This window comes from Myxocyprinus asiaticus, chromosome 10, assembly GCF_019703515.2.
Source record: "Myxocyprinus asiaticus isolate MX2 ecotype Aquarium Trade chromosome 10, UBuf_Myxa_2, whole genome shotgun sequence".
Taxonomy (NCBI): Eukaryota; Metazoa; Chordata; class Actinopteri; order Cypriniformes; family Catostomidae; genus Myxocyprinus; species Myxocyprinus asiaticus.
Genome location: NC_059353.1, coordinates 50,940,962 through 50,968,877, shown reverse-complemented (window position 1 = coordinate 50,968,877; position 27,916 = coordinate 50,940,962). Strand labels below are relative to the sequence as shown.

General features: G+C 36.7%; 1 protein-coding gene across 1 annotated transcript in view; it reads right to left on the bottom strand.

The window, feature by feature from the left end:
• LOC127446983 (anosmin-1-like) overlaps positions 1-7,069 on the bottom strand; it is a 105,289-nt gene extending 98,220 nt beyond the window's left edge. The window contains exon 1 of the mRNA XM_051708399.1: positions 6,861-7,069. Coding sequence (XP_051564359.1) covers positions 6,861-7,043 — 183 coding nt within the window. The 5' untranslated portion in view covers positions 7,044-7,069. The remainder of the gene's footprint in view (positions 1-6,860) is intronic.
• Between the last annotated feature and the right edge of the window lie 20,847 nt (positions 7,070-27,916).

Sequence of the window (27,916 nt, the reverse complement as noted above, 5' to 3'; positions counted from 1 at the left end):
TTTCATTTCCACCGTTACTCGATGTTGGAATGACCTTCTGAACTTTTCCCGAGCAGCTGATTCTCTAATTACTTTCAAGAAACATCTAAAAGACACATCTCTTTCGCCAGCACTTGACCCCATCCTACTAACGACTACGGCCTTTTCTGAAAAGTCAAGCTATTATTGTGTTTTCATGATCAGTCATTGCTGTCACTTCTGATTAGTGGAGTTTCTGTGCCCTTTCCGAATATCAACTGACTTTATGAATGAGTGCATTGACTGATTGGTGGAAACATACATATAAAAAGAAGAAAAGATGTAGCTGAAGACGTTAGTGAGAGCAGATGTTGATTTGATTGTGGTGAGTATCTGAGTATGTGTGTATGTATCAGCACAAGACTCCATTCATGTCTGTCGTCGTTCTGCAACTAATGAAAAACTGCACACATACGAGCTGCTGCTGCGGTTTGATTCCAAGTTATTTCATATTAAAGGCCCATGACAAGGGGACATGGCAAAAGTACTTTCCAATGTTTGTCTTTCCTTTGGATTAGAGCACACGTCCCTCAGGCTCAGCACATTAACGTTAAGAGCCAAATGGAGCTTAATTTAAAACGTTATAATTTTTACGATGTCAAACGGGCAAACAGGACCTCTCTGACACACCTTTGGCTTAATACATTCACACATAAATAATTCCACATACAGCAGATGCTTTCCAAGCTAACACAGTCGCCCTTTCAGTGCACAGTCGCAGACGTAGAATTTACAGTTGGGTGTTCCCCTGGTCTGTTATGGGACGGGGGAGATTACCAATACCTGAACAGCCATAAATACTCTGCTATTAAGATGTTTAACAGGAAAATAAAAAGTCCAAAAAGATGTCTTATCCCATTTCAATGGACATTAAACTATGTGTTTTGATGACCTGTCTTGACAAATGATTATTTGGGACATATACTTTAAGTTTAAAGTGTAAGAAGCGACTTGGCTAAACATGCACGACCGAATACAATGGCGTCCAAAAGCCTGAAAACACTTCCATTTCCATGAGAATTTAATACAAAAAAAAATACCATATTAGATCATATTATCTCATGTCTCATTATTTGGTGCGTGCTGGCATGGACTCCAAAAATGTGTGCAAAACCCAATGATCCATGTTATCCAGCATGATCTCAATATTGATTTTTAAATCCCAAGATTTGTTACTCTATGCGCAACCCTCCACTACAATCAGGAGCGCAACTACACATTTCCGAAATTTTGTGCCCCATGTATCTGTCAAGCGAGGGGAGGGGAGTGTCATCCATTATAAGCTTTGAGCGGGGGGAGGGGGGGGGTGGTGATGTTGGAGGGGTCGAGGAGGCCAATTGCACCACCTTTAGTGAGCCGCTGGCACCCCCCTTTACATGGCGCCCCTATGCATTACATACCTTGCATATATGGTTTTTGCGCCTCTGACTACAATGAGAGGAAGTCACTCGCATTTGCAACCAAATTTGCAAAACCTGGAGTCATGTGGATCACTGAATGTCTTCTGAAGCAAATAGATAGGTTTATGTAAGAAACAAGTCGATAATAAACCGTTTTTATCTTTAAATCGTTGCTTCCGTCCAGGGCTCCGCCGCTGTTTGCAGTGACCGAACTCTCGCGTGAATTCACCGACGCACTTACGTCACACTTCGCGTCAACTGCTTTTAAAAGTTAATACCTTCTTAATTATCGACTTGTTTTTTACATAAACCTATCGATTCGCTTCAGGAGACATTCAGTGATCGACTGGAGTCGTGTGGATTACTTTTATGCTGCCTAAATATGACTTTTGGACCGTCAAAGTGCTGGCACCCGTGTACTTCCATTATAAGGACCTGACAGAGCTTTATCTTCATCTAAAAATCCTCATTTGTGTTCTGCTGAAGACAGGCAAACACATCTGGGATGGCATCAGGGCAAGTGAATAATGAGAAGTTTAATTTTTGGGTGAACTATCCCTTTAACATGCGCTAATTTAAAGACGCAGTTTACAGAAATGATGAATTTCCTTAAAGAGACAGTACCGGTTTTTAATCATATGTTTATGCTAAATCAATCAATGTAAATACCTGCAAACAGAGTCCGGATTTAACTTTTTAGCCCACCAGCCAATGTGGCTGGTAGATGAAAAAATGTACCAGCCAGTCAAATTTCCACCGGCCAATTTTTATTTATTTTATTTATTTATTTATTTTTGCATTTACAAGTGGATTTTACAAACATGAGAGACAAATAAACAATGGTGTAAGCATGTTTTAAAGTGAACTGTTTATATATATATAGGCAGTGGTGGCTCAGCGGTTAAGGCTCTGGGTTACTGATCAGAAGGTCGGGGGTTCAAGCCCCAGCACCACCAAGATGCCACTGTTGGGCCCTTGACCCTATCTGCTCCAGGGGTGCTGTATCATGGCTGACCCTGCACTCTGACCCAAGCTTAGCTGGGATATGTGAACAAAAAGAATTTCACTGTATATGTATAATGTGTGATAAATAAATGTAATTATATATTAGTATTGTTTTATTATTTATGAAATATTTAATTGCCAGATAGTCCATTTAGAATTATTTTTCAGATTATTCACAAAAACTAAATTTGTATTTTAAACTACATGTTGTCATATGAATGAGAGAGTCTCGTGAGCCATAAGTACACATAACACAGTAACAGGTCTTGGTTTATTGGAGTGAGTGAATTAATTTAGACAGCTCCAAATGATTCATAATTCTTTTTATTCACTAAAAAGAACAGCCTCAAAAGAGTCATTTGTTTGGACTGTGGATTTAAAAGAACCGGTTCAAAAGAGTCACTTGTTTGGGAATGCGATTACACTTTCATATGTTAAGTTCTTGCACTGTAGATTTAAAAGAACCGGTTCAAAAGAGTCATATGTTTGGAAGTTCTTGCACTGAACCGGTTCAAAAGAGTCATTTGTTTGGGAATGCGATTACACTATCGTATGTTCAGTTCTTGCACTGTAGATTTAAAAGAACCGGTTCCAAAGAGTCATTTATTTGGGAATGCGATTACACTATCGTATGATCAGTTCTTGCACTGTAGATTTAAAAGAACCGGTTCAAAAGAGTCATTTGTTTGGGAATGCAATTACACTATCGTATGTTAAGGTTTGCACTGTAGATTTAAAAGAACCGGTTCAAAAGAGTCATTTGTTTGGGAATGCGATTACACTATTGTATGTTCAGTTCTTGCGCTGTAGATTTAAAAGAACCGGTTCAAAAGAGTCATTTGTTTGGGAATGCCATTACACTATCGTATGTTAAGTTCTTGCACTGTAGATTTAAAAGAACCTGTTCAAAAGAGTCATTTGTTTGGGAATGCGATTATACTATCGTATGTTCAGTTCTTGCGCTGTAGATTGAAAAGAACCGGTTCAAAAGAGTCATTTGTTTGGTAATGCGATTACACTATCGTATGTTCAGTTCTTGCGCTGTAGATTTAAAAGAACCGGTTCAAAAGAGTCATTTGTTTGGTAATGCGATTATACAATTGTATGTTCAGTTCTTGCGCTGTAGATTTAAAAGAACCTGTTCAAAAGAGTCATTTGTTTGGGAATGCGATTACACTATCGTATGTTAAGTTCTTGCACTGTAGATTTAAAAGAACCAGTTCAAAAGAGTCATTTGTTTGGGAATGCGATTACACTATTGTATGTTCAGTTCTTCCGCTGTAGATTTAAAAGAACCGGTTCAAAAGAGTCATTTGTTTGGGAATGCCATTATACTATCGTAAGTTCAGTTCTTGCGCTGTAGATTTAAAAGAACCAGTTCAAAAAGAGTCATTTGTTTGGAAGTTCTTGCACTGTAGATTTAAAAGAACCGGTTCAAAAGAGTCATATGTTTGGAAGTTCTTGCACTGAACCAGTTCAAAAGAGTCATTTGTTTGGGAATGCGATTATACAATTGTATGTTCAGTTCTTGCGCTGTAGATTTAAAAGAACCGGTTCAAAAGAGTCATTTGTTTTCGTAATCGGTCTACTGGTAGCGCTTTATATCTGATCTCACACTGTAGATTTGGCGCTTTGGTGTTAATATCGGACCCTGCCTGTAAATAGTACAAATTATGCAATTAAACAATAAACATGTCACAAAATATAATATAATATATGAAATATAATATCATATTTATTGACAAAATACATTGATTTTTTCATTTTTAAATAGCTAAAATGTGACCAAAATGTTAAAAAAGGAATAAAATATAATTAGTAAAATCAATATTTTCATATGTACCTAGTTAAAAGGTGCCCTGTATAATTAACGGCATTATCAGGGAGAGAATTTATTTATATTAAATATATACCCATATGAATCGATATCGAATCGAGAGCTTGTGAAACGGAATCAAATCGGGAAATCTGTATCAATACCCAGCCCTATAAGTGAAACATAATATTTATAATATAATAATTTTTCTCTCAACATAATAACGTTATGAGCACAAAATTTAATTATATATATATATATATATATATATATATATATATATATATATATATATATATATACTGTTGGGTAAGTTACTTAAAAATAATAATCCACTATAAATTACAAATTATTTCTCTAAAAAAATTGTAATCAGATTACTTTACTAATTACTAAAAATAAAAAGTAATCACATTACTAGTTACTTTACTCAAGTTACTTTCTAAAACTCTTTCCCGCTCAACAAATTCAAAATAATGTCTATGTTTCTTGTTCATTGTTACACACAAGTCATACACTCAGCACCTCACATTTCTCCTTCACAATAACTCATTACGGGGCAATAATTCATGTATTCTACATCAATAATATATTAGAAAACAAGCATAACCCTATAATGTACTTAAAATTAATTAAATTAATTGAAAGTCAGTAATTGTAATCAGATTACAAGTATTTAAAATGTATTTCATTACACTACATTTTTTACTTAAAGTAATTAGATTACAGTAACTAATTACTTTCAATTCGATTACACCCAACACTGTGTATATACAGTATATATATATATTTATTTGCAAAATGTAATAGGTTATTAAATTAAGCATTTAGCTTGGAGAGAATTTATTTCATTTGTAAGCAAAAGGGGACTTATTTAGAACTACTTATTTTATAAATCCCTCAAATATTCCTAGAGGAAGCTGGAAGGTGGCGACTGCACAAGTGGAGCTTCCGAAAGGGCAAAGGGTCTTTGAAGAGTGTGACACTGGCATTTGGTCACCAGGCCAGTTTAGAGGTGGACTGCATGTTTTTGCAGCTGACCAGACCCCCCCATTTTCACATGAAAGAACTGTGAACACACACACACACACACACACACACACACACACACACACACACTGTGTCTGGACAGTCTTTATGGAGCACCAACAACAACCGCTTTCTATTCCTGGAGCTTCCCGGCCCGTCTAACCAGCCCTTTATCAAACTCAGTCTGTCATGGCACTTCCTCTCGAGACAAAAGCTAAGGAGAATCAAAGAGATGTTTCAAGAGCATTTTTCATAATTCCCTTTTCAATGTTTAGAGGTTTCAGCAAATTGTTAACGGATGTAATTCCACTTTATCCACACCAAATGGCTTTACACTTCTTTTAAGTACATATAAACGGGCATAAACGCATTTCTACTTGGCATACGGGTGGAACTGCAAGGCAAGTTCCATGCATTAACAGCATGCTTCAGTGCATGCATTCACCTTGAATGCATTCGTGTCCCTTCAGATGCCAGCAGTAAAACACAATGCGAGGAAATTTTAGAAGGACAGGAGTCTTACGATGAGGTCTTGGGAAAAGAATATAGAGCGGCACAAATTTTGTATTTTATTTTGTAGTTATAGTGCACCATGAAAATCAGCCAAAATGCGACAAAGTCCTGATTAATGCCTTCAGGTAAATACTACATTTAAAGATCAGGTAGTCTATATATCAAATAAACTGAATGCACTAACAAACAAAAAGATTAAGATTAGGGCTGAATCTCGTGAAACCTGTTAAGAACATGTCTGGCTGATATTTCACTACAAAATAAAAAGATTTGTTTCGCATTGTGACAATAAGCCACATTTTACTGCCTAATTAAATTTCTGTAATAATGCAAAACAATATATATATATTGTTTTGCATTATTACAGAAATTTAAAATATTAAAATCAATATTAAAAATATCACCATGATGTATAAACATCAATAGTCTATATGTCTAAACAAAGAGTGGTGTTTATACATCATGGTAATATTTGTTGTACTGCTTTTAAAGCAATTATAATTAAATCACAGCAGGGCAAACATTAACCTGTATTACAACATTGCAAAAAAAATTGTTGGTTAGAAATGTCATGATTTAAGATGAATACTCTGCGGAGGTATTCCAGTAATTTTTCTGTAAAAAAAAAAAATAAATAAAAAAATATTTAAAAAAAATCCTGTACTAAAGTAATAAGAATTTGGAGGCGCAATGTGCTTAATTGTCATGAAAATAACGTCACAATGCAAAAAAGATGTATTTATTTATTTTGACTTTTTTTGATTGGCCGATTAATGTCCACTTGCCCAAAAAATTATATTATATTATATTTCCTAAATCTACCGAGTCAATAGATAATAAGCAATGTTTCTGTGAATTCTGAGCTAATGTTGTGTAAAACAGGTAATAATTTAAGTTTTATTTATTTATTTTACACATTTTATCAGCCACCCTGCTCTCTAGATATCTGTATTGGTCATTAAAAACTCATAATAACAATTATTATAGAAAGCATGGATGTAAACAAATGTAAACAATGTTTCTAAATGTAAGAATCTGCATATTGCGAATATTACCGCTGATATAATTAATTGTCATACCTGGAATTGTTTGAAAACAGCAGAAATGCGCGTGATGTGCAAGCTGAGACAACGCGACGCGCATCTCGCGCGGTAAACGCTCCCGCTGAAGAACTCGTCCGCTTTCCTCGCGTCCACGCGCGCGGCGGTCCATATCACTGTAATAATCCATATACTGATCACAAACGCGCGCCTCAGAGCCATAGTGAAGCGTCAGTGCGATTCCTCTGCTGTCAGTGATCTGCTGCAGCTGCAACTCAACAAAGTTTCGCGCTGCAGTGGGAGGAGTCAACAGTGGGCGGAGTCAGCGCGCGCGGCCCCGCCCCTCGAGAGACGCAGGTAGATTGAAGATGAGAAAGTTCTTGCTGTAAGGGAATGAAAGGTAAACACTTGTTGTCTAATACTATACAAGGATAAGCTGACATTTTACTCAAGTAAATATAGAAATATAGAAAGTCGATTTATGTAGACTTTATGTAACTACAACAAAGCTGTTGCACCATTGTTATCCAGAAAAAAAAAAAAACAAGAGTAAAGTTATAGTTGGGGCATGTTGTCACACTATATGGGGCAAATTATAGGGTTTACAGTCAAATAAAAAAAAAAGGTACAATTTATAAAACACCAAAAAATTATGAAGCGACAAATATGTTAAAGATAACATTGAAAAATTCCAAACAGAAATTGTAAATGATATACTTGTGTATATCTCGATTTACTGTAAATACTAATAGTATTTATAAACAAATAGTTTACTCAGCTTAAGTGCAAGTTTTTACTCTTCTTGCTAGTTTTAATCAAGTACTCTATAAACCCTATAAAAACATTTAAGTGGTCATAATTAAACAGTACTTGAAATTTTGGAATCGTAACCCAAATATATACGTTATTTAAACTTTGGCTACGAGTACTACTAACTCAAAATTATCAAGTACAAATTTGCAGCTGTGTGGGATACCCATAAGCCCTTGTGCTTGAATAAATATGTATGTTTGGTCAAAACAAGGGAAATTACAGTATGTAGAAAGATAATATTTGTTATGACTGTTGTTGTTGTTGTTTTGTTGCAGCTGGCTGATAGTTGTGATTTGTGTGAAATCACCATTAGGTTGATTAGTGTTGTTAAACTTGTTCAACTTCTTTACTCAATTGTACTTTACAAAAGTGCAGATTTATGCTTAAACCAATATTCAAAACCACTGCTAGAGAAAACAAGCAACTGTGTAATTGGACTTTTGGCTTACAGTTGTATAATTATTGAGGCAGAGCCCTTGTGACATCTTCCCCATGTGACAACTAGCCCCGGTCTTCCCTATTCATCTCATAATAAAACAAAGCCAGTCAACATCACATTTTAACATTCTTGCATGCACACTAGGTACTTATGAGAAGCTGACAAATGAAGACATTTCCATTAATCTGTTGTGTGATTATAAGACCTTCTTAGCAGACAAATTGGGTGTTTGGAAACTTCCCATGTGAGCTACAGATATTACAAGCATTTTAAACATGTCCAGCATTAACTTCATCAGCCCTGTGTAACCGTAGCGTGAAAAAAATGTCCAGAAGCCTAATTAAAATGCAACAACAAAGATCACGGCACACCGTCTCCACAGATCTTGACAGCTCCTAAGACTGGAGACAACAAAGACCACACCATTAACAAAAGAGCCCACGTGTAGTTGAAAAAGTTCCCGGAAGCGTTTATAAAGTGTTATGACTTCACTTTCTCACTGTTTGTGAAGCAACAGCTCTTGCCCACCGTAATAACGGCAGCAACATTCTCGTCTAATGAGTCTTTATGGGGGTTTTATGCCTCTTAAACAGTGCAAGACTGAAACTGGGACCCATAATCAGCAGATCTGGCCTAGCGTACCACTTCGCCCCGGGCCAGTCGGTATCTGTGCCAAATATTTCAGCTCGTACCTCTTTAATGAAAGCAGTGAGGCTCATACAGTCTGAGGCCTATCTCATACAGGAGAATCAGCAGCCAAGAACTGCTAGAAGAAAACAGCCACATGTTCACAGGCAGGGCTATATTGACCACACACAATGTCCAAAATTAACATTTGTTACACCTGCCAATGACGAGTGGCACTTAGAAAAATCGAGAGTTCTGGCAGCCTCCACAAAATTGGCTTTGGCGAGTAAATGAAACAGAGTCACTGGCCATTTGGTCGGTAACTTTATTAGGAACTGAAACATGTACAGTTGAATGGTATAAATCGTAGTAATTAAACTTGCACCCTCGTTGTACACGTTTAATAAAAACTAGATAGGTAAAGATTGTCAGGACAAAGTCTTGATAAAGCCCTGCCTAAAAGTTGAACCTAGTTTCAAAAGTTTAAAGAGAGCAACTTAAAGCAGGTCAAAGGTCTTGTGTGGGTTTGTTTACATTTGAATTTTTTGACAGCTGGAGTTTGAATTAACGAGCATTCTGTCAATGTAAGTCTATGTAAGATATTTGATTGTCCGCTGTGTGTAAACCGTAAGTCCGATTAGTTAGAAAAGACATAGCACAATATTCCAGAACGGTCTGAAGGTCTGTGCCAATTTTGCCGTATGTATCTTGAAAGCTCTAGAAGTTAGTGTTAGAAGTTCTGGCCTTGGTTTAGGGATTTTTTAAAAACTCTAAACCAAGTTTGTAGAATAACAGTGTGTTAAGCCAACATAATAATGCAAAATACAGTCTCATGGCTGATTAGAAATAATTATGTTCTCAATTACAAAAAATCTAGAGGTTTGGCAAACTTGCCGCAAATTTCCCACTCATTATTTTCACATGCAAATGAGCTTTGCGGCAAACTCTTCATTGTTGCCAAAGGTTTGCTCAGTAGCGGTTCTAGCTTGTATGGCGCCCTGGGTGAAACTCGCTTCAACACACCCCAAAGTTGTTGACCCGGGGGGGTTCTGTGTGGGTGCCTCGTGCCGACACCCCGCAAGATGCCGCCGCCCCCCTGCAAGATGCAGCCCTGGGCAACTGCCTATGTCGCCCATGCCTAAATCCGCCACTGGGTTTGCTGCAGGTTCATCGCTACCGCAAACTTCTGCGGCGAATAGCGAGCTCATTTCCATGTGAAAATAATGAGTGGGAAATTTGCGGCAAGTTTGCCAGAACTCTAGATTTTTGGTAATTGAGAACATATTTATTTCTAAACAGCCATGAGACTGTATTTTGCATTATAATGTTGGCTTGCTGTTATTCAAGGCAGTCGCACACTGAGCGAGAAGTGCTATGCCGCATCGCGTCGTAGCTAGCACACGGCACTGGTATCAAACACGGGCACGTTGATGCGGTTCAGGTGGCAGACAGTACACACAAAAGTTACCAAGGTTTTTCCCTTCTTCAAGAATGAACAAGGCTAGAGTAAATAATGTAAGGGTCGAATTTAATGGAAAATATGCGAGTTGCGCTCTGTGGCGTGGCAGAAATTTGAGCAGACTCAGGAGTCGTAGGTGGGCGCCATGGACAGACGGCAAGCGGTGGCGGCGATGTGTGTACATTCATAGAAAACAATTGTTTCGAATTTCAGAACGCACCATGTCGTCCGCCAGAGGCATCCGGTGTGTGACCCAATTTAGGGGCTTTTTAAAATCCCTAAACCAAGGCCAGAACTTCTAACACTAACTTCTAGAGCTTTCAAGATACATATGGCAAAATTGGCACAGACCTTCAGACCGTTCTGGAATATTGTGCTATGTCTTTTCTAACTAATCGGACTTACGGTTTACACACAGCGGACAATCAAATATCTTACATAGACTTACATTGACAGAATGCTCGTTAATTCAAACTCCAGCTGTCAAAAAATTCAAATGTAAACAAACCCACACAAGACCTTTGACCTGCTTTAAGTTGCTCTCTTTAAACTTTTGAAACTAGGTTCAACTTTTAGACAGGGCTTTATCAAGACTTTGTCCTGACAATCTTTACCTATCTAGTTTTTAATTAAACGTGTACAACGAGGGTGCAAGTTTAATTACTACGATTTATACCATTCAACTGTATATGTTTCAGTTCCTAATAAATTTACCGACCAAATGGCCAGTGACTCTGCTTCATGTACTCGCCAAAGCCAATTTTGTGGAGTCTGGCCACACACACATCTGGTCATGGTCATGTTCTGCCATTTCTGCTAGTGTTTTTCTCCATACCATGTGTGGTCAACAGTCTGTGCTCATTTCATATTTGCTATGGCCTGTGTGACCAGGAGGGCCATATACCAGCTGCTCTGTTTGTAGCCTAATGCACAAGAGATCCCCGGCCACTCTTAAAACCCTTGAAACGCGGATGTCTGCGTACCTTAAACACTTCTGTAATGGCTTAATTTGTTGGCTTATTGCATCCATGTGTTGTTGAGGTGGGCTGGGTTGGGGTGGGGGGATTTATGGTGTGTGTTGCGAGTGCCATTTGGATGGTGTGCGGTCGTAGTGTCTCTTGCAAACCAAAACAAAATGCATTTCCAACAATGCTTACAAGTGGGGGGTACTTGAGGGTCTGTAGAAAATTTCAGAGTAAAAAAAACTAACATCTATCAAATCTGACATTATTAGGGGCCGTTCAGACCGAACGCTACTTGCACTAAAAAAAGCTAGAACAGATCTGAACACAGGAGTCTTGAAACACATTTTTTAAAGTTTCCATTCTTTTTAACCTGACATGGCATTTAAGAAACACAGCACTTCTGCACCAGACGCTGCAAAAACAGCAGTATGTGGCAAAACAGAGATGGAAAATCACATTCATTGTGAACGGCCCATTACTGTTCTATCCTGCTTTCAAAAGACAACAAATACATTGAATAGAAAATGTTTCTTTTCAGTTTTTACAATCTAACATTACACTACTAAAATAGTGGGTAGAAGGAAAACATACACTGTCAACTTAAAGGAATATTTTGGGTTCAGTACAAGTTCAGCTCAATCTTCAAAAAATAATTGTCAAAATATTAACAACTACAGTCTTGACCAACACAAAATAGGTATTGTTTGAAAGCTTAGAAGCTCTACTTTCCAATGCATGTAGACATTATGACCAAAACTGAACAAGTGCTTTGAAATTTGCAGACGAATCAGAAATGTTCCATTTTGATAATTTATAAAACATTTTGCACTGTACACATTATTGCAATCAGTAAAAACATCAAACTGATCAAATAGTCATGTGTCATATGTTGTTGGAAAGCTCTCAAAGAGCAGAATACAACCAGCCTATTTGTTTTACTCACAGACAAAAATATTGCGAGTAATAGCTAAGTATATGTCTTTGACAATTATGTTGGTGTTGCTTATATGAAGCGTTTTCACTTATAACTTCACAAAATATAAACAGAACATAAAATATCACACACCGTTACTTAGAGGATGTTATTATCTTTCAAACGAGTCCACACACAAGTTAATCAGATGTATAGCTCATTAGATAATCCACATGAAGCACAATGTTACATATGACCACCAGGAGATGGCGCCAAACACATGACACAGACTCAATGATGACTCAAATGACACAGAATGAAACTCATTCTGTGAAATCTCATTACTAAAATCATGTGTGCATGCTATGCAAACCTTTAGTCATTGTTGTGTTTGCATGTGTAATTAGTTCTTATGTACAATTATTATGTTTTATTTGTTTGGAGAAGTTTTTGGACACTATGATAAATTATTTTTGTAATGCTATAACTTTTGATTGCTTTATCGTATCAACACAAACTTTTTCTCACATACAGTTGACATGATTGAGAACAAAACAAAAGCAGTTGTTTGGAGACACCTTATTTACACTCAGAGATATATAATATCAAATTAGAAAAATAAGAAAAAAAAGTTCATTTATGGTTCAATTGTTTGTGTGATTTTTCTGCAGTTTCTTAGGCTGAGTCTCAGAATGTATCATAATCTATATCAGTAAATTTTTTTAAAAAGTTTTCTTTACAATGATATCAAACACTTGACCCTCTTTTTTTTTTTTTTTTTTTCTTTGTGTGGAACCCCTATGAGTTGCATATGCTGCATACCCAGTTTTTGCGCCAGTCCTATTATTAAGACAGTTGTTATCGAGAGAACTCAAATATCTCATTACATAGTGTTGCTTCAATTTTTTTCACTTACCTCAACAATTCCTTTTCATAAACTGTGTTGACTGAGAACACTGTATGCCAACACTGAACAGTTAAAGTGAGTGGCACAGCCAAGTAAAGATGTTTATGTAGGCAGAGGTGGAACTCTGGCTCCTCACACGGTCTGTTCAGGGTTGTAATGACCCTGGGTCTCGCCTGGCAACTATTGTTTACATCTGTACACATGAAAAACACTCATTCTCTGTGAAGAAATGACTCTAATGAGGCAGCTCTGTGTAATGAAACAGTTAAAAGTCTCACAAATTTGTCTTGCCTTGAAAGCAACAGGGTTATTCTATGTCAACTCAACCAGAAGTCCCCAGCTCAGAATTTTGTTTTTGATTATTTATTTATTTTTACTGGTGAAATATAAACAAAAATTATAGAGATAATGAAAGCAAAAAAATTAAATGCCATGGATCAATATTTACTGAGTAATCCTTTAATATTGTAAAAGGACAATTTTCACCTATGATTTTGGAGCAAAACTACAGCTCATAAAATAACCTTAGAAAGGTTGCAGCGTCATTATTTTATTTGTACACATAGATAAGTAGATCTATTCCTAAAATGAGTTGACTTCAGCAGCTCTTGTTGCATTATTTGCAAATGGTGTGATTCCAAATATGGGAAAAAACACTTTTTTGTGTTGATTTTCCAAAGTTGGAGTGCCTATAACTCCAGAAGTGTTAGATATATCTTAATATTCTTTGGCTTTTATCATCATTTATGTTTATCGTTCTTCAGAAAAAGTAATAACATAACAAGAAAAAATTTCTTATTTTCTGGCAAAAATATCAAAACATTGTTAAAACAAGAAAAAATGATTAGCATAATGGCATAACTCATTAATTCTTGTTTTCAGATAAATCTTAACAGAATTTGGTGGAATTTATGCTTATAACAAGGAAAAACTATTCGCCAATGGGCTAAGAAAAATAATCTTGTTTTCCCTTTGAATCAAGTTTTTCTTTGTCTTACCTCACTGGAAAATAGTTTTTTCTTGTTATAAGCAAACATTCCTAAATTTTGTTCGATTTCTCTGAAAACAAGACTAATATCGTATGTCATTTTGCTTCCCAAGAAAATGCATCTTGTTTTGAGAATGTTTAGATATTTTTTCTGCCATGGGGGTTTCTGAAATTTGGTTGATTTAGCATGGAATAATCCAACAATTCATATGTGCAAGGCATGTTTAACTTTGTTGAAAGGTAATCAAACACAATAACTTTCAACAATAACCTGCAAATTGTCAATAGGACAAAAGACGCCATCTGGGAATAACTGAACATCAAATAAAGCAACAGGCAGAAAAAAAAAAACACATAATGCTACATATTTGACAGTGTCAAAAGGCAAAAATGAATCCCTGATGTCTACGTTGACCCCATTTCTGTGGTTTTCTTCTCAAGGGCGGTTCACCTCACCCCTCTACGAGCCGTTCAGTTGCCGACAGACATCTGGAAACCATCACATTGAGGTCATTGAATTTGCATTCATATTTTAATATCACTTAAGCATAATGTTTTGTGTTTCAATGTAAACTACACTTCTAGAAAAGTGAAACATGAAGGATTGAAACCATTTAAACACACACTTCTGAGGTGACTACACAAACACAGCAAACACTGATGTGTTGGAGCAAGTACCTTCAAGTCCACAAAGACATGATACAGCAGTCCAACACTGGGTGTCTAAAGTGTTGCTTTGAACTGCTTTGTTGTCCTCCGTGAAGTCTTCCATTCAAACAGGACTAAATCCCTCCATCATTTCCATCCAACATAAAAGTTCAATCAGTCAAATGGATGTACACCATTTGCTTTGATCCCGTAAATATTGTCATTGTTGCCAGATGTCTTTGAAAACCAAGCAGCATTATATGAATGAATCTTTTCACACTTGAAATTGTTAACCCTGTGAGATTCAAAACCCTGGGTTAACATGTATACTTAATCCTTGGTTAGTAGTTAATCCTGGGTAGAACATTTGTGAACCCAGTTAATTAATGTTAATGTTCTTTTGACACCAAAATTCGGGGTTGACTATCTACAAATACCAGTTTTATGATATAGTATAATATTTGTTCAATATATAAATAAAACATATATGTTTATAGTTTAAATGTTTTTATAATGAGAATTTACAACTAGCAGAAAATTCTGAAGAAAAAAACACTATAGTAACTACATTGAATACTATTATGATGCTAGTGATGCTAGTATCCATTTTGAATACTATTATGATGCTAGCGATACTTTGTGATACAGCACTTTTCATACCAATGTCTCCTAAGATGATTCGCTTATGTTTTCCTCTCTTGTAAGTCGCTTTGGATAAAAGCATCTGCCAAATGAATAAATGTAAATGTAAATGTAAATTTGTAAAGCATTAGTTTATAGTTAATTGATCACTTAAACATTATTTTTACAACACTGTTATTACATTAAAAGTCTATGTACTGTACAGTAGCAGTATGTTATTAGTTTATATATTTTGCCACACAATTAATTTAGGTTTTCTAACTTGATTCATTTAAGTTCTCCCTACACAATTCATTTAGGCTTTCACTACACAATTACTTTAGGGTTTCGCTACACAATTCATTTATGTTTTCGCTACACTATTCATTTAGGTTTTCACTATACAATTTATTTATGTTTTCGCTACACAATTCATTTAGGTTTTCGCTACACAATTCATTTAAATTTTTGCTACACTATTCATTTAGATTTTTGCTACACAATTCATTTAGGTTTTCGCTACACAATTCATTCAGGTTTTCATACACAATTCAATTAATTTTTCACTACACAATTAATTTAGGTTTTCTAACTTAATTCATTTATGTTTTCATTACCCTATTCATTTAGGTTTTCACTACACAATTAATTTAGGTTTTCACCACACAAAATCATTTAGGTTTTCTAACTTGATTCATTTAAGTTTTCACTACTCCATTAATTATTTTTTTTGCTACACAATTCATTTAGGTTTTCGCAACACAATTCATTTAGGTTTTCACTACACAATTCATTTAGGTTTTTGCCACACTATTCATTTAGGTTTTCACTATACAAATCATTTAGGTTTTCTAACATGATTCATTTATGTGTTCACTACACTATTCATTTAGGTTTTCGCTACACAATTAATTTAGGTTTTCACTACACAAATCATTTAGGTTTTCTAACTTGATTCATTTAAGTTTTCACTACTCTATTAATTTAGGTTTTTGCTACACAATTCATTTAGGTTTTCACTATACAAATCATTTAGGTTTTCTAACTTGATTCATTTATGTGTTCGCTACACTATTCATTTTGGTTTTCGCTACACAATTAATTTAGGTTTTCACTACACAAATCATTTAGGTTTACGCTACACAAATCATTTAGGTTTTCTAACTTGATTCATTTAAGTTTTCGCTACTCTATTAATTTAGGTTTTTGCTACACAATTCATTTAGGTTTTCGCTACACAAATCATTCAGGTTTTATAAATTGATTCATTTATGTTTTCGCTACACTATTCATATAGGTTTTTGCTACACAATTTAGGTTTTCGCTACACAATTCATTTAGGTTTTCACTACACAAATCATTAAGGTTTTCTAACTTGATTAATTTATGTTTTCACTACACTATTCATTTAGGTTTTTGCTACACAATTTAGGTTTTCACTACACAATTCATTTAGGTTTTCGCTACACAATTCATTAAGGTTTTCACTACACAAATCATTTAGGTTTTTGCAACACAAATCATTAAGGTTTTCTAACTCAATTCATTTATGTTTTTGCTACACTATTCATTTAGGTTTTCCCTCCACAATGTTTTTGAGTAGAACCTACATTTTAATTTCATATCAAAGAATCTCATTATCATTGTGTGGAACCAATATCCACAATTGAAATAAGTTAAACCAACAGATTTTTTTTCAGTGTTCTGTCAAAATTATAGATGATGATTAGGCCTTATTGTAGCGCAACCTCTAAAAGTGTCTAAAAAAAATGCGGCGCTCCTACACGAGATGCTGAAAAACAGCGAAACGGTCAAAGATTTCCGTCTAGTGCAAGTTTCTGTAGGGAAACAATTGAAAAACAGCGTGGATGGACGCAAAAACGTGTTTGGAGTGAATGGCCCCAAACTGAAACCTCACACAAGCCAATTTCTAACGGGCCAGATTTGGCCTTAACTCTGGGTTGAGTGCAGTGTTAAAAAACATGAAGAAACAAAGAAATATAATTTTAACAACATGGTTGAATCAACTTCTACGTGTGAGAGCAGCAGAATCCCTTACAATCTTTAAGCGTGGACTTGAAAACAGGTTTTGACTTGTTTATTTGAATGAGGTAGTATTTCTGAGTGAAACAGGATATTCAACAAGACAAATATGTTGGGCAGAACTTCATTTTATCCATGAGGAATTGATTGGATGGTGAAAAGTGGGCTTTATTTGACAGGTGTTTGGAGGGAAGGGTTTGACCTACCCTCCCCTCCCCTTTCTTTTATAACCTGCATTGATGAATTGTGCACAATAAGCCCAGGAATGCGTATTAAGAAATATTAAATAATGTCAATTTTGATTTCATGTTGACTTTAATAATACTGGCTTCAATACTGCACCATGTTCACCCTTATGTGTTGTTCGGCAGTCTTCAGTCTTCTGGCATCAAATGCCTGCCCATATTTAAAAACAACAGTGTTTTACTCAATAGCATCTTTGATCATGTGATCACCTGCAGGTGTCTGCATTGTTATACCCACCTGTGCAGACGTGTCCGGGTCACTGGAGCTGTCTAATTCATCACTGGAATCTAGAAGCCTGATGTCTTTGGCTAAAACAACAAAGAAACTGCATTTAAAAGAGAAAAGTTGTACAGCCTGAACACATTTCTAGGAACATAATTCTGAACATCTCAGTGTGGTCAGATGTGATCTATAAAACAATATGAAACACTTCATGACTAAAGTAGGTCATTCATTCAGTTTGTCTAAACATAGTAAATAGTTACAAAACACATATTCCCTCATTTTTCATTCTCATATTGCACGATCGGAATAATTTTATTAGTCTTTTTGAAATAAAGCAGGAAAACAATGCATTTCCAAGCATCAAAGCAATGCTATAATGGCCCACAAGAGAGAGAGAGAGAGAGATTTAATGAAGCATACTATGAAGTCTATCATGAAAAAGAGTGTCTTGTCATTCTATAAAGTAAATAGAATGTTCCCAATTCCATCACTTTTGGGAAAAGTTGTTAGATTGCCAGTCTCTGAAACTGAACATATCCTATATGTTCTTCACATTTTCTCTGAAACATACACTATGACCAACTCTGGATAGAAAATGTTAAATGTTTTTTTTTTAAATGTTAAAAGGCTACTTGACCTTTGAAATATTTTGTTATTTTATATATTTTGTATTTTCTTTCAATATATTTCATTAATCATTTCATTGTTTTCATTTCAGTATTTTGATTGTTGTGTCTAATTTTGTTCCTTTTTGTTGTCACATATATTGAACACAGATTCTGATTAGTCAGTCCATGGCAATCATGGTTCATAATTCCTTTTCCAAAGGTTCATTTGAACGACTCAGCAATTCTTCACATGTACCCTGACATTCTAGCATGGCACATGGTCGGGTGACTGCGGTTTTTCGATAAGGTTTTATTAACCCTCTGAGGCTGTTCAATAAAGGTCAACACCATGGTTGTTCGCAGTCATTTTTGACTGGAAACAGAACAGGTGTAACTTTATTCATTTTTTTAAAGACATGATAACGTTTCTTCTTCCCTTAAGTAATAACAATAAAATTATGCACTTCTTTTGTAATGTTATGCCTTTTAGATCTTATTTATCTGTCAATTTCTAATTAACACCATTAATTTGGCATATGCAAATAAGCAAATTTACGTAAACTTCACTTCAGTAAAAACCTGCACTTCTATAGGTTGAAACATGCATTGGGGGCAGATTGCTGACATCTGGTGAAAAAAAATAACCATTACATAACTTGAAAATAACATCATAACAATAATGACCAGTAGATGGCTGCAGAGTCTGTGTGACCTGTCCCTATTGTAACTAATTTTTTTTATTTTCTAATTTTAGATTAGACTATCACAAGTTATGCATTTAGATGTATATATTTAGACACATTTTTAACAATATTTTGTTGTCGAATTTGAGCATTTTTATTAATTGTTTTGGCATTAAGGCAATGTAAGGCAAGTTTATTTATATAGCACATTTTATACACAATGGCAATTCAAAGTGCTTTACAAATAAGTTTTAAAGAAATGAAAAGATACATAAAAAATAAAAAAATAAAAAAAAACAATTAAGAACATGAAATAAGAATAAAAAGTAATAAAATAAATGTGAAAAATATATTACTGTATGTTTACTGTCAAACCTGACCATGGTGTTACAAAGAGAAGAGATAATATATATATATATATATAATTTATTTTATATTTAAATTATTTTAAATATCAAATTCAGTAACTCAATGATATACATTAGTTTGTTTCCATAAAAAAAAAAGATGCTGTGTTTTGTCTGGAAGGTGCAGCTCACACATCTAAATGTTATGAACACTCCCCTCGATAACCACCAGAGAGTGCCGTCACCCGAGTATTAACTGTTTCTCACGAACTACGATTCCCATCATCCTCAGCGGGACTGATTACTACAAACCTGTACCTTATTTCATGGACTGTTTAAGCACTGCTAACACTGGGTTCAGTGCGAAGTCTTGTTTTTGCCCCGGCTAACATTTCTGAGAATTTTTTCATAGCAGTCTGCCTGTGTTTGAACTTCTGCCTGTTATCGTCATTCTGATTCACTGCTGCCTGCCTTTTGTCTTGATCTGTTCCTGGATATACTCTTTGTGATTGTTTTCTGCCTGCCTCAACCCTCTGCCTGTTTTTTTACCACGATTATTGGATTTGCTTACGTTGCTGTATATTTTGAATACTGACCTCTGCCTGTTGTATATTCTCTGTGACTTCACAAGTAAAGCTGCAAATGGATCTTCTGTTTCACCTGAGTCATTGTTACAGAAGACTTCGCCCCCTACTGATCCAGCAGCTATTTTTCAGTTCTCCAACGAGCTCTCCGCTCAGGCTGGTGTATTGGCAACAATTACAAAGGCTTACCTCATTAACAGAGGAAATGGTGAAGACGCTGCAGAACCTTCACCTGCCCGCGGTAAACCCATCTCCACCAACACCTCAATCAATTCCCACAGAGAATCCAACAACACCGAGTTCCATCACCGCCAATCCACGACTCCAAATAAGTTTGAAGGTACACCTTCTAAATGTAAGTGATTTTTGATGCAATGCTCGATGTTCGTGAGCCAACAGCCTACACTTTATTCCACTGAGGAGAGTCGCATTTGCTTTGTATGTTCACTGCTCACCGGGAGGGCATTGGATTGGGCTAGTGCTCTGTGGTCTAACGAGGGCTCGAGATTCACCTCATTCACCAGCTTCAAACAATGCTTTTGCGAGGTGTTTGAACATCCCGAGAAAGGAAGAACCCTCGACTCAGGGGTGGCTGGCAACTTCATTGTTGAGAAGTTAGTCAGAGAATTTAAGATACCACTAATTCCCAGTGGCAGCACTAGATGGATGTCATCTGGGGACCGGCCATGTTCAATTCACCACCGCAGACATCACCCTTCAAGTGGGCATCATACACACTGAAATCACACGCCTCTATGTCATTCGCTCACCACACCATCCTGTCAATCTCGGACTACCCTGGCTTCAGCAACATAACCACAAATCTCTTGGAGTGAGAGACAGATATCACAATGGTGCTCCACATGCTTTTCCAACTGCCTGAGGTCAGTAGTTCCTTTATCTGTTGGAGCTGCATCAGTCACAGAGAAGATCACTGAGGTACCCAAATTACCAAAGGAATACATAGATCTGGTGGAGGCCTTCAGTAAGACCAAAGCATCACAACTTTCACCTCATCATTCCAGCGACTGTGCTATTGAGCTATTACCGGGCACGACACCACCACGAGGCAGGATTTTTCCTTTATCTGAGCCTGAAGCCCAGGCCATGAAAAGTTACATCAAGGAGGAGCTGGCCAAGGGTTTCATACGACCATACACTTCCCCTGCTATGGCTGGATTCTTCTTCGTGGGTAAGAAGGATAGTGGTCTCCGACCTTGCATCTATTATCGTGCTCTCAATGATATCACTGTGAAATTTCTTAACCCTTTACAATTAGTTCCGGCAGCACTGGAACAACTACGAACTGTCAAGTATTTCACCAAACTGGATCTGCGCAGTGCTTACAACCTCATTCACATCAGAGAGGGGGACGAATGGAAGACAGCATTCTCCACCAGCAGTGGACACTATGAATACTTGGTTATGCCCTTCGGCCTTGCTAACAGTCCTTCAGTGTTCCAGTCCTTCATCAACAATGTCTTCAGAGATATGTTAAACCGATGGGTGATTGTATACATTGATGACATTCTAATTTATCCCAATACCCTGGAGGAACACATCGGACATGTCAGAGCTATTCTCCAGTGTCTAATCTCACACCAGCTCTACGCCAAGTCCGAGAAATGTGAGTTTCACCAAACATCTGTATCGTTCCTGGGCTACATCATTAGCTCTGAGGGGGTCACCATGGATGACTACAAGGTAAGGGCGGTCTTAAACTGGCCTCAACCATCATCTCTGAAGGAACTACAACGTTTTCTGGGGTTCTCTAACTTCTACCGACGGTTCATCAGGAATTTCAGCACGATCGCTGCACCCCTTACGTCCATGCAGAGAGGAGGGGGCACAAAATTATGTTGGTCTGCATCAGCATTACAAGCCTTCAAGGATCTCATTGGTTGGAGGAGGCAAAGTATCCATTTCTCGTGCTGACAGATTATCAGAACCTTGTATATCTGCACTCAGCAAAGAGAATGAATCCACGGCAGGCCTGGTGGGCACTATTTTTTTTTACACGTTTTGACTTCAAAGTCACATATCACCCTGGCACTAAGAATGTTAAAGCCGATGCCCTCTCGCATCAATTTGAAGCTCAGAATCAGAGCCAGACATCAGAACCCATAATCCCCACATCTCTAATCATTGCACCAGTCCAATGGGACATCATGACAGAGATTAACCAGGCCCAGTCTCAAGATCCGGTTCCTCACGATTGCCCTGAAGGCAAAACCTATGTGCCACAGTCATTACATTAGAAGGTCTTACAGAGGGTCCATACCGCCACCAGCTCCGGGCACCCAGGCATCACAACTACACTCCATCTGCTCCAGAATCAATTTTGGTGGAGAACCATGCAGGTAGACACTATTTCTTATGTCAACCAATGCCCCACTTGTGCAGTAACCAAATCTTCCAGACTACTCCCGGCAGGCCTGCTTCAACCACTTCCCATTCCGCAGCACCCATGGTCTCACATCGCCATTGACTTTATCACCGATCTTCCAGTCTCTCAATGTAACACCACAATCTTAACTGTAATTGATCGTTTCTCCAAGGCATGTCTATTGATCCCTCTTCTCAAGCTCCCCACAACCTTTGAGACAGTGGAACATCTATTACATCAAATATTTTGGTTCTATGGGTTACTTGATGACATTGTATCCGACCGAGGTCCACAATTCACTGCTCTGGTCTGGACGACCTTCTTCCGTCAATTAAATGTCAACATCAGCCTCACCTCTTGGTACCACCTACAATCCAATGGGCAGACCGAATGTCTGAATCAAGAGATCACTCATTTCCTCAGGATGTATTGCCATCAAATCAAAGCAACTGGAGCCGGTACCTGCTGTGGGCAGAATACGCCCAAAACTCACTACAAAAACCTTCCACGGGAATGACTCCATTCCAATGTGTGCTGGGATTTCAACCACCCTTGTTCCTCTGGTCAGGAGAGCCCACGGAAATACTGGCCATCAACGACTGGCTCTGGCGGAGCGAGGAAGTGTGGAACCAGGCGCATGTCCATCTACAGTGAGCCGTGAGGAGACAGAAAGAGCAGGCTGATCAGCATCGTCGTCAGAGTCCCCAATATACACCAGGACAATGGGTCTGGCTCTCCACTCGTGACCTACGCCTTCGTCTGCCCTGCAGAAAGCTCAATCCCAGGTATGTGGGTGTCTTCAAAATCATAAGACAAATCACTCCCGTATCATTCCGTCTTCAACTGCCCGCTAACTATCATATTTCTCCCACATTTCATGTCTCGCTGCTCAAACCTACTGTTGGTCCGAGGGAGAAAGCAGAGGACAATACTGTAAACCTCCCCCCCCCATAATCGTGGATGGTGAGGATGCTTACCAGGTTCAAGAACTCACGGAACCCCAGATGGCGGGGTCGCAGAATTCAATATCTGGTAGACTGGGAGGGATATGGTCTGGAGGAGCGTTCCTGGGTCAGTGCTGAGGACATTCTTGACCCCAACCTCATAACAGAATTCCACAGGACTCATCAGCAAAGACCTGCCCCCAGACCCCATGGAAGACCCCGGTGTTGTGTGCTTCCTTGCATTGGGAGCCGCTCGCAGGGGGGGGGTCTGCTACGATTCCCATCATCCTCAGCGGGACTGATTACTACACACATGTACCTTATTTCATGGACTATTTAAGCACTGCACTGGGTTCACTGGGTTCAGTGCGAAGTCTTGTTTTTGCCCCGGCTGACATTTCTGGGCATTTTTTCATATTTGTCTGCCTGTGTTTGAACTTCTGCCTGTTATCATCATTCTGATTCACTGCTGCCTGCCTTTTGTCTTGATCTGTTCCTGGATATACTCTTTGTGATTGTTTTCTGCCTGCCTCGACCCTCTGCCTGTTTTTTACCACGATTACTGGATTTGTCTACGTTGCTGTATTTTGAATACTGACCTCTGTCTGTTGTATATTCTCTGTGACTTTACAAGTAAAGCTGCAAATGGATCTAACTTCTGGTTCTCCCGAGTCTTTGTTACACTAAGCATATTTTATTTTGTATGTGCAGATTGCAAGTCTAGAAAAAGTCACAAAGTCTTGTGCCACTCAAATTGAGGAAACCATTTAAAAAAAAAAAAAAAATGAAATCAGTCAGAAATGACCGAACAGCGCAGGAGGGTTAATAAGGGCATTTATTATAAATTTAATGTGTCTGAGTTCGGTTTGTGATTTGAGACTTGTTGACATGACAAAACAAATCATTTAGAACCTACATAATTACCATGTACAATAAACAATACATTTAATTAACTTCACTTTGCTGAAAAAGGTTTTGCATGTTTAAATAAAATGAAATTTATCATCATCAGGAATATTAAATCGACAGCATTTGAGGCATAATTTTGATTACCACAAAAATGTATTTTGACTCGTCCCTAAAACGACTGTAAAAATGACAATTTAAACAACTTTACAGCTCAAATAATAAACAAGTTTTAACAGAAGAATTAATGTAAGTGCTTTTATTAAATTATAAGCATCACATTTCTGCCTTTAAACCCTTTAAAAATTGACCCCATTGACTTCCATTGTGAGTGTCTCACTGGAACACAGAAAAGGGATGAGTCTAAATTATTTTTTGTGGTAATCAACATTATGCCACAAATGCTGTCGATTGAGCTTAACTTGTATTGAACCCAGAATAATTCCTTTAAACCAACTCGCTTTTTTTGTTTATTAAACTGACATACAACCAAATAAACATATTTACAGTGCGTTTACATGATACTTTTATGCTATTTGGCTATAAAAGCAACTTAAGGGTGATCAGAGGACAATAACAACAAATCGGGATGCAACAAGACCACCCTGAAAAATGACCTGTGTCTATAAAATTACCTGTCAAATATCCTGTCAGCTGATATAAGTGAAAGTTTGTAGTTTTGCACAAACTTCTAAGAGTCAAATACTTAATTTAAAGACCTTTTCACACCGACTTTTGAATGGGAACAATGGATTCTGATGGCGCTATTCATACAGAGTCAGACAATTAATCAGCTGACAATCCGTAGGGTTTTTTGTGCATTATTTAATATGTATATCACTGTACCTGTTATATTATTATGACATTAAAATAGCAGCGAGGTTCAGCAAATGGTTTGCACTAAGCTCGTATTAAAATATCCCATAAAAAGATTAGTAGACAAATGAATTGCAGAACCACACTGCTATTTTTAATGTACATTACATTATTCCTTATGTATTTATATCACTGTACATTATGTTATATTATCCAGGCATTAATCCAGACTTTATAAAAAGAGAATGTGGTTCTGGAGTCCATTTGGAATATACTCGTAGCAAAATACATGTGCAAATAAATATGCATCAGTGCTCTTTACTCATCTCACGCGCATGAAAAACACAGATTATATACTCCTCAAAAATGCATCAACACCATGGAAAGAACATAATGAAACAGTTATGCCAAAGTAGGTAAACAAATGCTTTAACTGCGTTCAATATATAAATCTCTAACAGCTGAAGGTGCGGGCAGGAGACTGGTATAAATGTTTAGATCAGCAACAGCGCCACCTACTGTATAGGAGTGAAATCGTTTTTCATTAAATTTTTTAAGGACTCGGTGTGAATTTAGGCCTTCCATCGGAGGTTCGTCTCGCAAAATATTCATGATTTTGGTGTGAACGGGCCTTAACACTATTATTAAAAAAATCAAGGTCAGTTTAGTGTTGTTGCTCTGTTGCGTTGGAAAAACTGAACAGAAATAGAGCATGTGCAGGAGATACGGTACAGAACTAATGACAGATCAATACATGACAAACCAGGGGCATCTTTAGGACTTTTGGACCCCATGACAACTTTTCGATCTGGGCCCACTATCTCATCGCAACATGTGAATTATATATATATATAACTGTAAAATTTCAACTAGTAAAGTAAAACTGTAATTTTTGAAAGCAGTAATTGCATTTTCACTAGTAGAATTTCACAATGATCTGTTTTACTGATTTACTCCTATTTCAAACTCAATATCTGATATCTAAAATTAATTTTGTACTTGTTGGAATTCCAAATACACATATTAGCTAAGTACTTCTTACTAGTAAAAATGATCATTTTATTCTATCATTAATTATATCATTAATTACACTGATACTGGTACAAATTTCCATTCCTGATCTAAAAAAATAAATGACAACTAGTGAAATCTGAAAATGTATTTCAACATGTTAGATTTGGTATTTCAGATATCTGGAAATGGATTTTAGAAATAAGTAATTAGGGAGTAATTAAAGATATCTAAAAAGCAGGGCCATTTAGCTATTAGCGGAATTAGCATCCGCTTAGGGCCCCTGAGCCACCAGGGGCCCCACAAAGCAAGGTTGTTTTTTATTAATTGTATATAGTTATTAATTGTTATTTATAGTCATTTATTGTTAATTTGTATAGTTATTTATTGGTAATTTATTGTTATTTTTTCTGTTAATTTATTGTTAATTTACATTTTTTTATTTCATTCTGTGTAATTAATATATTCCAATTTTAATTTAATATATACAAATTTCCCCCATATGCTCAGAAAATGGCCCTGCTAAAAAGGCTTTTTTTACTAGTTACAATAACATTACAGATATCAGATATTAACATTAACACTTCTGAAAACCAAATTACAGATATCTAAAATGAGCAATTTTACTAGTTGCAGTTCAGTTGTTGATATCAGGAATGGGCATTTGCACTATTTACAATATAATTATTGATATAAAAAAATGACCATTTTTACTATTAAGAAGTGCTTTGCTGATATGTGAAACTGGAATTTCAACTAGTAAGAAATTAATTTTAGGTATCCGTAATTGCATTTTAAAAAGAAGTGGATTTACAAGTGCAAATGTAATTAGTGATATCAAAAATGAGCACTTTCACTAGTAGTAATTGCATTCCTGATATCAAGAATAAGCATTTTATCTAGTGAAAATGTAATTGTTAATATGAATCATTCAAATTCTGCACGTGATTAAAATTCAATTCGGCGTGCCATACACTTCTACCCTTAATTTACCACATAATGGATAGGGAGTTTTTTTTTTTTACCACCTCCGCCCCCCCCCCAACACAAGATTTACATATGTGCACATTAGTAGGTAAATTACTTTGTAAGTTGATTTGCTGTTGCACTTTTAAAACCCCTTAAACCCACCGGTGGGTCCAAAGGGGGGCGCTATATCGCGAAAAATGTTTACGCTTAAAACGTTAAAGTCTCCGTATACATATAAGTCAGGCATACGAAGTATCATTTGAAAGCTTAGAATCTGAATTTTTCAGAGATAACCTTCACTTCTGCATTTATTTTACTTAAAATAACAAAATAAGCCCTCAAAACAGTCACGGTGAAAATTAGCGCCCCCTAGAGGTAATGGAGTAGAAATATTTATATGACAATAACAGTCCTTCACATAGCACATAAATGTCATATATCAAATGAAAGCTCTCATTCTCAGGAATGTGACTGTATAGATCATTTGTTGCCCTGATACCACAGTTCAAAAGATTTTCAAAACAATCACAAAGTGAAATATGATTTCTTTAAAGGGGTCATGAAATGCATTTTCAAATCTTTATATTATGTTTTTCAAGTTAGCTTATGAAGTTAGCATAGTTTTTTGCACCGGTAAAGTTTAAATATTTGTAAAAATGATCTTTTTCCATCCTCATTTTCACTCTCTGTCAAAAACACTCAGTTTCAAGGGGCGTTACCTCTTTCAGAAATGGAAGTAAACTCCCACTGATGTGATTGGCTTCATTGCGCTAAATCCACGCCCTCTCTCAGGCTGTGTGTGACGTGTTTTGATGCTCGAGATGGCCAGCGCTGTAACTGATCCGTATATGTTTGAGCCAGAAGAAAATGAACCAGCGCAACCATAATGACTGCAACAATCTATTTCAGCTTGGTAATTGCTCGTGCTTGTTAAAATCTATTATCTA